General features: G+C 38.6%; 1 protein-coding gene across 5 annotated transcripts in view; it reads right to left on the reverse strand.

Moving 5' to 3' along the window:
• Positions 1-415: 415 nt before the first annotated feature.
• The window catches only part of CASK (calcium/calmodulin dependent serine protein kinase), a 186,486-nt gene continuing 174,189 nt past the window's right edge, over positions 416-12,712 (reverse strand). For all 5 annotated transcript variants that reach the window (XM_041399779.1, XM_041399777.1, XM_041399778.1 and 2 more), the window contains 5 exons: positions 11,270-11,350; positions 11,098-11,178; positions 9,451-9,653; positions 7,576-7,659; positions 416-1,857 (listed from right to left, as the gene is read on the reverse strand). In XM_041399779.1, coding sequence (XP_041255713.1) covers positions 1,681-1,857; positions 7,576-7,659; positions 9,451-9,653; positions 11,098-11,178; positions 11,270-11,350 — 626 coding nt within the window. In that variant the 3' untranslated portion in view covers positions 416-1,680. The remainder of the gene's footprint in view (positions 1,858-7,575; positions 7,660-9,450; positions 9,654-11,097; positions 11,179-11,269; positions 11,351-12,712) is intronic.

Raw genomic sequence — 12,712 nt, forward strand, 5'->3', positions numbered from 1 at the left:
TAATATAAACACTAAAATTCATACTATACAACAGCACAGCCAACAGAGGCTCTTTTTTTCTTCGAGGAGAAGTCATTTTAAGGAACAATGTGCTTCTGACACCTAAAAAGAGGTGGCAATGCCTGCTGCCTTCAACCATTTTCAGAGAAAATGCAAATTACGTGGGCCAGCACAAAGAGGAAAATGAAGCGCCAGGTCCATCCATGGTTACACCTTCTTAGTTGGCTCTGCCCAAATTCCAGCTTTGTGGAAGGAAGCCTGTGCTGATCCAGGAGGAGCAGAGCCCCTGGGAGCAGGCTGCAGGCTGTGTCCCTACAAAGGCTTCCCTTAAAGACTTTAAGTCACTTTCCCTCACTGCACGAGTCACTGACTGTTCTTGAAACTCCCTGTGATGAAATGAAGGACCCAAAAGCACTTAATTGTTGAACACATAAAAGGAAGTATATTTAAAATAAAAAAAAAAATTGGTCAGACTGTAGAGTCAATTACCATTTTAAAGGAATTTACAGGGCTGTTGTAGATGAGTCTTTTGGAATAGTCAGTTTATCGCAATGTCTAAACTGGTTTCTTCATTGCACAGTATTTTCTTTTAAAATGTGTGCATCTTTAAACAATTACATACATATTAAAAATCAGCATTTCTTTGCTTCAACTTAATTAAAACGTTAATACTCTCAGACAACACAGATCTGAAATGGTGAAACCAGTAATTGCCCCCTCCCACCTTACAACAAATTAAATTGAGACAAAATTACAAACACATTTCACTACATGATTATTATTAATAAAAATCAGTTTTTCTTTTTTTTTTTTCTTTTTTTTTAGAAAGTTGCCCAAAATGCAAGGGATGTGCATAGGTTTACAACTTAGTCAGAATAATATTTTGCTTTATTCCCTTGGGTACGTGTTCCCATGAACGGAATGTACTTTGCTGTAGATTACAGGTTTTATCAACACAGATACACCAACGGCATGAACGCTTGCGACTGTCCACATGCATTAAGAGTCAAGACCCAATTTCAAATTTCTAAAACTTTTACAGAGTTCTTCAAAGAGACAGTATCACATTATCTGGATGTTACACAAAAGTACTTAAGAATACTATCCTAGGAGAGAAAAAAAAAAGCATGAAAAAAAAAGGCCTTTAAAATTTATGAATTTGTTTTGTAACCACTAGACTAATTACTTCAAATAAATAAAGGAAAGCAAAGTATTCCAATCCATAAAATCAGACTCTAAAAAGAATGTAGTGTTCCACCCCCAAGTTAAGGTAACAGAATCATATTATTATTACTATTAAAATAGATTATAGAAAGCAGCATCTATTTTGTGCAGTTTTTAGGGGCCCTTGAAATAAAAAGCTATGATTTCCAAAAATATAACATTCCAAAAGACTGAATAGTACATATATTTAAAGATACATTTTATTAAAAGTTTAGGAGAAATGATTAAAAAAAAAGATACTGTCTCTTTAAATTAGTGTTTCATCTTTTTTTCCCCTCCTCCTATCTATTCGGACATGACAATAATTATATTTTAGGTCACACTACATCTAGGTAGTCTCTAGGGGCCAAGACCTGTTGACACAAGGTCAATAACGAAGAGGTTTTCCATGTATGAGGTGGTTCCCAGTAATGACAGATTACTTTTTTCTTTCTCCTCAATTCTCTCATTCCCGGTCTAGTAGACCCAGGAGACCGGGACCCACTGGGAGGCTGTACACACGAGCTCGATGGCTTCCTCCAGGTGCCTGATGGTTTCATCAATCTCATTGTTGATAATTGTTAGGTCAAAGTAGTGTGCATATGTTCTCTGTAAGATTTCAGACTCCTTCTGCAGGCGCTGAAGGGATTCATCCTGTGCGGCGGCCGGGAGAGAAAAGGGGAGAAAAGAAAGTTGGATTCTTTTGAGCTCTCCCACAACAGCTTCTCAACTGAGAAGGAAATGGGCAAAAAGGCCTCAGGGAGTCGAGGTGTTTTAGCTCTCCCACCTACAGCTATGGGAATCACATGGGAGAAAGGGCACAGCTTCCCTCTGGAAGCTGACACTCAAACAGCACTCGGTTATTGACGTTCTTGGAGACAAAACACAGCTCTAGAGTTAAAAAAGCAAGGTAAAGGATGGAAGCTTCGAAAAGCAGCAATGGAGACCACATGTGAACAAATCAGACCTGGTGCACAACTAAGAGCTATTGGGCCTATGTCCCAGTGAGAGCGTGAGAAAAGGGATGAGGGGGAGAGGCTGTCAGGCATCTGCTGTTCCCACTTTTGGTAATGTTTTCTGTTCCACACCAATCCTCTGGGTCTGCTTCCTTTAATGACAATTTACTAACAAGGAAGTTCTCACTCCACATCACTGCTCTGTGGTTTCTATCTCAGAGCAGGGATTTCCAGCCCCTCTCAGTGGGAGATCCTGGAGATGAACTAGGCAGCCTGGACATCAGACCTGTGTTAGTGAGGTCTGCCTGCCTGAGGCAGCTGGATGCAAAAGGCTTCTTCCCAGGGCTCTGCAGCAATTATAAATTTGAATTATCTTCCTGAAAATTTCCTTATGAATTAAAAAAACCCCAACAAACTAAGTTGCTGTTTTCAGGAACCTTGAAATAGCCACAGGAAAGCAAACAAGTCTTTCCTGTCCCACAGGTTTGGGGTGGATTTGGTGCAAAGTGACTGCTGCTGCTCTGCAGCATCCATAGGCCGACTCTACTTGATCAATCAGCTGGGATACACTTTGCTAAACAGAGTTTTAGGCTGCAGAAGTACAGACACAGTGCCCACAGTCACAAGAAATTATTATGGAAAGATTTTTATCCAGCTGTTAAGATGACCTCCACCTTTATTTGTTTCTGTTTCAGCTTCCCAAGTATTTGTAACTACAGTGACAAGTAGCTGTGGAACAACAGCTTTCAGGTCCCCTCAAGGAAACAACCTGCTCTGAGAGAGTTCTCCTTCCCTGCAGCAATGAAACCAGACACTTCTGGAGGAGAAGTTCTCTGCCAGAGTTACAGTTCTGCTTCTCTCCTGAAGCTGCAGCCTCAGATGGGGAGGGGGCTGTGTGGTGTGGTTGTCTTCGCTTGAAAATCATTACAAATTTCCTTCCAAGTCAGGCAGATACCCCTCACATGCACTTCTGTACAAGGAATGTTCCCTGTATGGGTCATTTTGCACCACCAGCGATGTTCCTTGTATGACCTGTATGGGTCATTTTGCACCACCAGCAACTCCTGGAACTTCTGTAGAAAATTCCAGTGTTTCCAAATTTCATTTATGCTATAAATAAAGAGAACAATGTGGATCAACACTAGTATGAAATATTTTTGTGGACTATTTCATATGGCCCAGTGTCTTTAAGCCAAAACCCTAGTTAGATGAACTTCCAACTTCTCAGAGATTCCAAAAGAGACATCAATTTATATCAGCTAAGCATCAAACCTCTCCTGCTTAAATTAACCTACAAAGGAAGGTCAGCAACTTGTCATGCAGACTATTTTCAATGCTTTACATGTTTCCAGCTAAGATTAATTTTTAATTTATAGTCGTCTTGTCCAAATCATAGCGCACCTTGAAAAGAGTTTTGATCTCATGAAAGAGGGCTAACAGTACCTGAGAAGCCCCTGGAAGCCCTACAACTGTTAAGTCCTTATGCAGGTTTTGAATTATTATTCAGATTTCCCATCAATGTTACTTTTACCTACAGATATGGACTCTTCTCACTCAAGCATCTATCCTACTGTGATTGACAATGAAAATCTGAAAATCTTACTCATTTTGAGCTATCTCTAAAATGAGCTATCTCATTTAAAAAAAAGTGAACTGGTAAAGTTTACCTTGCACACACAAAGGTTCTACAAAACTAAGTGGTTCAAAAATTCATTCAATTTCAGTATTCTTCTGACTCAGCTTCTCCTAAATCCAACTTACTGGGATCAAAGTGGTCTTTATTTTGGAATATCTACATTTCCAAGCCTGCTGGAAATGTAAACCATTACTTCCTTCATATACTTTAATGGGCAGTAGTAAGTTTGGGATAGGCCATTGCAATAAGTTTCAAATAGGTTCAAACCTTCCTAAGCTCAGCAAAAGGAAAAGAGATCAAAGCTCTTGATTTTTGTTTCATTCTTGGACTAACTTTTGCCTGTGTTTGTGATAGAGTATCTACTTGTACATGTCAGACTTGGCTGTTTTCTCTGAGTCTGCAAGACTTAAATATCAAAATTCATCTTTGAAGCTAGCTGTAATCAAAGTATTTGCTGCAGTAAGTTCCTCTCAATTTCTCTAAAATGTCTTAATTAAATTTTGCATATTCAATATCCCAGCTTATGTTCCCAGAAGGAAATTCTTCAGCAGTTGTGCTCTCAATAGTGTCAAGAAAGAAGATATTTATCAAAATGTTCAGTGAACTGCAAACAAATGAATGGCCAAAACTTCAGAAATTAACATTTGGGAGCACAACATCTGCATTTCCTTCTTCCCTCAGCTCTTGTGCAATAGGAATTTTATGTGGGTCTAGTTGCAGTGTGTCCATTACTGGATCAGACTTTTCTTCCTAATTCAATTCACTTTCTTAATCTCCTTTTCCACCACAGCTGGAAGGAGTGAAACATGGCTTTGCCCATTAAATACCCCAGGTACATAAAGGCCACCAGTGGCATCTTCAGTCTCTGAGGGCTGGGTTTTTTTAGCCTGAAAGTACATAGAACAACAGCTGCCACTTGTGGCAATCAAAATCCAGCCCAAAAAATTACTAATATTCCCTTCTGAGGCTGTGGACAATGTGTAAACACCATCAGGCCTTTGCCAGGTTTGCTTCAACAGAAAGAAATTCATAATTTAAACAGCTGGTGGGCTCCACACTTCCTAAAAATAAAAAAATTCCTTTGGCTGTAGGAAGGGAGGAAGCACAGCTAAAAGTCTGAAGAATTTGGCTCAATAAGGTTTACATCAAACAAATGGAGGCTGTGGTCTCTTTGCTGCTGTCTGGCAAAGGAGGTAGGAACAGCTGGAGGAAAGAGGAGCTACCCCAAGGTTTCCTGATGCACTCTCTCCTCTGTTTTAGCACAACCACCATCAGATTTAAGCCTCCTCTGGGATTAGACAGGTGGGGGCACTCTGGGAGATTGCCTGTATGATTTACATTGGTCTTGTGCTTTGCAGGACTGCTCAGGGTGCATGGCTATATCCACTGGAAAGGATAATATTTTGTCTCCTGACTCTTGCTGTGTGGACCTCAATTACTGAGACATTTTGTTTGGTCTTTGACAGGATAAATTACTCCAAGAGAGACATTGTCAGGATCAGGCCTCTGCACTGGTTTTAAGCTCAGATATACATCTGTAAGAGTAGAATTTTTACTCCATAGGTTCTCTTTTCACTAGCAGATAATTTTAGTGCAGATATCAAAAATCATTATTATATTAAATTTTGACTTCAACAGCAAAATGTGAAGTTGAATGGGAACAAGCATGTCTACATTCTAGAACTACTGCAATAACCAGGACTACCTTGTGAGCCCCTAGCTGGTACTTACAGGCAGTTTTCTGCACCATTTTGGCAGCTATGTACAATTAGTACGAATGCAGGAAAATGAAAAGAAAAGCAAAGATGAATTTTAAGAAAACATGGGAAGGGGAAAAAAGGACAGTCATTACAGAAGTGTTCTCAAAAAGTGCAAGTAAAATAAAACAAGGCAGGGCAAGAAGACCAACAGAAATGGACAATCATTATGCAAATGAACCTTTCAAAAAGGAAGCATGAATGGGAAATAGGAAACACACACTCCTCACCCTTGTTTGCTGCCCTGCAGGCTGCTACACACAGACACACTTTTCTTATTTGCCCAGAAAACCTTGGCAAACAGAATCCTGTGTTTGGGTAGGGCTGCAGCTATTGCCTGCCCCTCCCTTTCCTTAGCTTTAATTGATTAATAAATTAGCATGTTTTGTAAGTGTGGCCTTGGCTCAGCAATTCATGTGCCTGGGTGAAACCCTGTGGGCACAGAGACTTTTGTCACAGGAACTTAAAACAGGTTTTACAGCACCAACACAATATTTTACTTCTACTAATTCTTTGGCATGAAGTACTTCCCCACCACTACTGTAAAAGGCACATTTCTGTTCTCCTCCCAGTGTATGAGGGAAAATGTTTTCCCTCTCACATGAACAGTCCCAGGTATCTCTGTATTACATCCTAACTGGAAGATTAAAATTTAAGTACCACTGGCAGATGAGTGAGGCCAAGGAAAGACTGTCTGGGAGCTGAGGCAGGTATGGAGGCAACAAGCCAGAGCAATTATGTAATTTTACAGGGTACCTGATGCAATGCTATTTGTTTACACAACGGAAAATTCAGTGCAGATGACAAAACTCTAGTATTTTATCCAGACTGTACTGATTCACAGCATCACACCAGCAGTTACATGAAGTGTCACTTCACTAACACGGCAAGTTCTGCTGTGCTGAGAGATCTTTGTTTTTACACTCTTGAGTTGTACCATTAGGGTGTGGGTCACACAGTGAAATGACATAACTTAATGCTGTAAAAGTGAACAGAGCCTTCTTCCCCCTCCTGTCCCTCTTTCACTGCTTGTTCTCGTACTGGTGCTTAAAAATGGACAAAACTCCAATTTAGAGCTAAAGTAGACCACTAAAGCATCATAGTGAACTAGCAAAATGCCTCAGCTGTCAGTAAAATTCCAGCTTGAGGCCAAAATTCTTCACTTTCCACTTTTGATTTGAATAATCATTCAGGTTATTTGCATTTAAATGTGCTTTTCTGGCTCCTTCCTTTCCTGCAAGCCTCTGCAGTGATGTCACAGCTTCATGCTTATGATATTGAAATTACATTTCTATAGAAACCTGCTGTAGTGACATGGCTTCTGACTTTGTGTTTTGATGATCAAGGAGACATTTAGGATATTTGGAACAGATTGATTATCAAATCAAACAGATTAAATACTTTAATATCATGCTTTAAGGAAGACTGAGCAAATTAAGTGTTTGTGAAAATGGAATTTGTGTGAGTGTCAGCTAAATCCAGAATTGCTGGGTATCCTTGACATCAGCAGCAATCTGCAGAGCAGATACCCTACAGAAACTAAGTAGGAAATGGATGATGCACACCTCCAGGAATACTCAGCATCATTCCACAAACAATTACCTCTGGGGTCAAAGATTCCAGTTCTTAGAGGACAGTTATCAAAATGAACAAGGTTATTTCTGATACATATTTGCTGTGCAGGGAAAATGCTAAAGCTAAAGGTGGGATCAGTGCTGGCATTGCAACTCACAACTGAGTAATTTGTGCCAAGGATTTGGAAATGGATCTTTGAGCTGGAGCAGGGAATGAAATATAAGAATATGTACTTTTAGCATACAGCACATGGATCCTTCCTCTTGAAGCCCACATTTTGAGCTAATGTTTCATAAAGAATAATGTATGTCAATCAACTTAATAAAGCTAATTATTTTTCTGCCTCTTCATTTACAGACAGGGAAACAATTGAAGAGTCTGATTTGCACATTTGAATCTAGTAATTAATTCTGTCTCTGCCAGGACATCAGACTGCAACGTGCCATACCTCATTAATGCCTGGGGTAATCGTAGGTGCAGCAATAAAAACAACAAAAGGAGCAAACTCTGCAGTTCTCAGGACCTTCAATGCCTAGGGGAAAAAGAAAATCAGATACTTTAGAGGAAATCTCCAACAATCAATGTGAAGTAAGTTTAGTCACACAAGAAAAAGACACAAATTCATGATCTACCAATGCTGGATTTGTTTTAACTGAATTGGAGTCAAGACCCTGGTAATACAGACACTTATTTATATTTTTGGTGGTCCAAACATGTATTTATCCTTAATCAAAGTGAGTTTTTGAGACAGTAACAGCTTTTTCAGAGCTTTCAGTAAAAGCATTTTCAGAGTGCCTCTCCTCATACAGTCTTAAAGAGCGTGGATTTCTGTTTACATTTTTAAACTGACTGATGAAATGCCATGTAAAAAAATTCAGTTATGCCATAGATAGGGATAAGAGCCAACTGTGTTTTAGAATACTGATTAGCGTATAAATTTTATTATTATAAAATTATTATTTTAAAAAAATGAAAATGTGATGTGAGAAGTTTGAAGTGTTCAAAAATTGAGCATAGCACTAAATGTAATACACACAGCTCCAATCTCCTGAGCCAAATCTGTGCAAAAGAGAAGAGTTCTCATTAAAGAGTTGCCTTAATGAACTGAGTGACACAGAGCTGCCATATGTGACACTCTGTCACAGACCTGGGCTGCACTGAAGGGCAGGACACTGGGTTAAACACCTCAGCTGACCTCAAAGGGACAGACAAGATAAAGTCAGACTGCTAAAGGTCACTCTGGGTTTGCTCTTTCCATTTCCTGTCTTCTCCACAGCTTTTTCTTTTTAAAGAAACCAACAAAACAAACCCCATAATCCACCCTTTACTTGAGCTGAAAGGTTTTCTCTCTGCTGCCACCAGCAGGAATCACCTCTGCCAACCTGCTCCAAACAAGAGGCAAACCCCACAACAGAAATGCAAGAAAATCCTAAGAGTGCCCAAGGGAGAACAGGCAAGGGGTGTAAGACAACCAGGAATAAATCCACAAACAGGTTGGCCTCAGTGAGCTGAGATGGGCGAATGAGGAAGCTGGTTAGCAAAGTGGCTTGCTGGACATGAGCTGCAGGAAATGTGGCAAAGGCAGCTGTTACCAAATGTAAACATAGTCTAACAAAGATTAAAATCTCTTCTGAGAATTGTACAGCTCTTGAATAATTCACGTTGAAAAAGTTATCAAGAGAGTTTGCTGTTAACAGCTGCTCCATTTGAACTAATTATAAATGCTGCTCTCCCTGAACACTGTTTAATGTGGGATTTTATTTTTAAGAACACCATCACACTCTGAACTCTCTTAAATAATTTAGTCAGGTATCTCATTTCTGTTGTGAAATTCTTAGAAAAATTTGAACTTCCTCAATCCATTCACAAAGAAGAAATAAGTCAGCAAATTTAAGTAGATAACACTGGTCACAATTTTGTCCTTCCTCCCATTTCCTTCCATCTGCTAGAATAATATGAACATCACAATTGTCTATATTCATCTTGTTTCACGTAACAAAATATATAAACAGATTCCTGTGAATTGAAAGTAATGACTACAGATGTTTCAGAGGAAATGTATCAGAATTTTCCACAGATTTCCTACAATGAATAAATAAACTATTAGTGTTTCTTGAGAGCCTGATTTTTCTTTCTCCTCTGTGTTCTTCTAGCGATATGATTACCAGAATTCCACAGATTGGTATCCTGGAGGTTCAAGGACTTCTGTTTCACATCACCTTATGCACCACTTACCTAGTGTGCAATCAATAAAAACACTTCAATGAAACAAGGTTGAAGGATTTGTGATGAGTCCCGTTTTTATACACTTTTAATTAGTTACCTGAGGTTCTACATCAAGTATTGCAATTAGTCCCTGCTCATGGATCTTTCGTATTGTTTCCAGTTTTGTCCCATACATTGCATCCTCATGGCTGCCATATTCCAAATATTCATTGTTTGATATATCCTGCATCATTTGGTCATGTGATACAAAGTAGTAATTTTTGCCATTTTCTTCATCTTTCTTTGGAGGTCTGGTTGTGTCTGAAAATACAAAATACTTTAGTACAGAAGCAATATTAAGGTTATATGTGGCTTCTTTTTTCTGTTTGTTCATCAATACCTATTCACTGAACAATGACCTGTCAGATCACACACACAGCAATGAAGATGAGGCAGTCAGATTGACAGGCACTGGGAAAAGCAGGAGTTTGAGGGATATGTGTTGGGAAAAGCAGCAGTAGAGTCCCTAGGGTCTACTGAACCTAAGATACTCATATTTCTCCTAAATCCTCTTCTGTCCTAAAAACATTTCTGCATTTTCTTTTTTTTTTTTAATGTAAGTTTTTATGAGAGTGAAAAGGATAAGTCTAAAAAGCAGTTTTAAAACCTGATTACTTGTGGTCAAGAGAGGTAAAAGCTACTCAGAAATAACACATTTCTTGAATACTGCTTCTACAGACTTATGTGGTAAGAGAAGTATGGCCTACTAATCTTTAGAATTAATTGCCATTGTGTGTGACCTGATATTTTTGATCAGGTTTTCAGTATGCAGGTAATTTCTTCATGAAGCATTCTTCCAAACTCCTCACCCAACTTAAGGCCCATCTCAAAAGCTACCTACTACACCATGGTTTTGTAAAGGAGTGCAGAAAATGCATCTTTTTAGTTTTATAAAATCAGTGAAACAATTTCAGTACTTCCACAGAGCAGGAACCTAATGGAGGCAACCTAAGGCATGCTCACCATGGTATAGGTGAGTCCATTTTAAAAGCATCTGCAGATAAAATCACTAGTTTCTGTGAAGAAAATTAAATTAGTGTCACTTGTGAGCCATGTATTTCTGAGGTCAGTCTGAAACAGAGTGGACAGGTAGGGGCTGGATGCTCTTGTTTTGGTGTGCTCAGCTTGAGGAAAAAGGATGCATCTCCAAGGGACCATGTAATGGATCTGCATTTGCTGCAGGGTATTCATAGATTGGTCATAAAGGAAAACCACCTCTGGTGGTTTGCTCTTCAAACCAACCCACTGGCAAGCAGTGAAATTAATTGTGTTTTCTTTAACTTAGTGTCACCTCTGGAAACTTGAAACTATTTTAGTGCAATACCAGTCCTTAAGACTTGCCTGTGTGAAGTAATTAAAACACTACAGGTTCCCTCTAAATCCAGCTCATATTTCTTCTCATGGGAATTATACACAGTTAAAAATGAGGAAAATTTTATCCTTCATTCTAAATTAACACACATTTGGGGTAGAGAGAGATATGTCTAACAAGAGTTTTGTGAATAATAAGGAACATTTGATACAAAAGCAAAAGAAAATGAAAAAGAAAAAATGAAAAAGCAAAAGAAACACACCCAGTCCTACACAGCTCCCACCTTCAAGGCAGGATTTGTCTCAGCTGAGCTGAACACAGGCAGTAGAACAAGGGGGGTGCTGTCAAGGAGGACACAAATAATTCTGGAGCACATTGAGCCCTGCTACTTACGAGGAATGGGGTAAGCAAATCTGTCCGGATGTTTTGTGATGAGTGTGTTTTTTATGTGTCTTCTGCCGACACCGTGGGCACCTGAGTCAAAACAAAAAAATCATTTAGATATATTCCACCAGAAGGGCTTTAAAGCTGCGATGCTATGTTCAGAAAAATAACTGAAAATTACCTAGTAGGACTAGTGTTTTCCTTTTGAATGCTGGCAGCTTTACTACTTCTTCATATGTGACGAGATCTAATTGATCAAACACTAAAACACAAAAGAAAGCCCCAAAGCGTAAGAAAAAAAGGCATATGAATGGTGACAACTAATTCTGCTACAAATTATAGTTTTATCAAGATTTAGATTTTTAATACAAAGTAACATGTTATGGAAAATAAAACCATTCATTCCTTATGCAATTTTAACAAGTGTTCATTTAAGAAACTGTTAAGAGCAGTAACAAAGCTACCGAGATGCTCAGCAAAGTTCGCATGTCCTTTCATGCAGTGTTCAGCAGACCACAAAAATCAGCTAGAACAGCATGCCATTCACATTTGCATTCCTAAGAAATAGCAATACTAAAGAAAAATTTGTGGACAGTGACCGACATGAATACAATATGAGAACATCTATTTACACTGAAGATAGGGATACTTCCATAATAATGTTTTAACAAGATCTATGAGAAACACAGTGTTAATACTTTGTGGTATTTATTCTTTCAAACCACACCACTTACTTGTAATTAGAGTTCTCTTTAAACACACGTGCTAATTAAACCGACATGCTTTTAAAACTTGTGACAGAATGAAGAATTCTAATGGAAAGTGATGGCATTGCAGAAAAGAACCTCCAGCATATTTAGGGAAAAATTGTAAAAGTATTATTTCAGATATCATTTCAACTGCAGTTGAAATTGGATGAATTCCATCATGCCTATCAATCTGTTGTCAATTGCCAGGGAATACAGTGATTGACACATGAAGTTTTGTTCATTAATAACAGCTTATTCCTCCTGTGCCCAGTAACACAACACCTGTGGTAACTCCTGCTGAATTCTAATGACAGAAGGAGGCAGGAGGCAGTTATTTGTATTTGTAAAGACTGCAGCAACCAGCAATTGTGGAGCAGAATAACAAACAAGAGTTTTCAGTTCTGTATTTTTGATGCTATGAAAAGGAGGCAGGAAAGACTCCATCCCAACTATGGAATATCTCTCTGAGTGTTTCCAAGTCTTAAGTGGTGTGTTCACCTCAGCTATATCCAATCCATCTTTTAGGATGAGTGTGGGTATCAGTTTTTCAGTTTGACGGCAGACTTTTTACCTGAGGAAGTCCAATGGCTTCAATTTGGTGAAACTACAAATCAGCCAATTAACACACTCAACTCTTTAAGGTCTTGAAAAGATACAGATATGAAAACTTCCTAGCCCATTTGAAGCATTTTGAATTTTATCCTAAAGAAGAATCTCTTTCAACCTTTCCCCAAATACTACAAGCAAAAATTTAGTCATATTTTTTTTTTCCGTTCCACAATGGAATTCTTACTCTTGTCCTTTCTGCAACTTCACATTATTTAAACAAATCAATAATTCATTTCATAATAATGATCTACAACACACTAAACAGC

This window comes from Onychostruthus taczanowskii, unplaced genomic scaffold, assembly GCF_017590055.1.
Source record: "Onychostruthus taczanowskii isolate IOZ18803 unplaced genomic scaffold, ASM1759005v1 scaffold17, whole genome shotgun sequence".
Lineage (NCBI taxonomy): Eukaryota > Metazoa > Chordata > Aves > Passeriformes > Passeridae > Onychostruthus > Onychostruthus taczanowskii.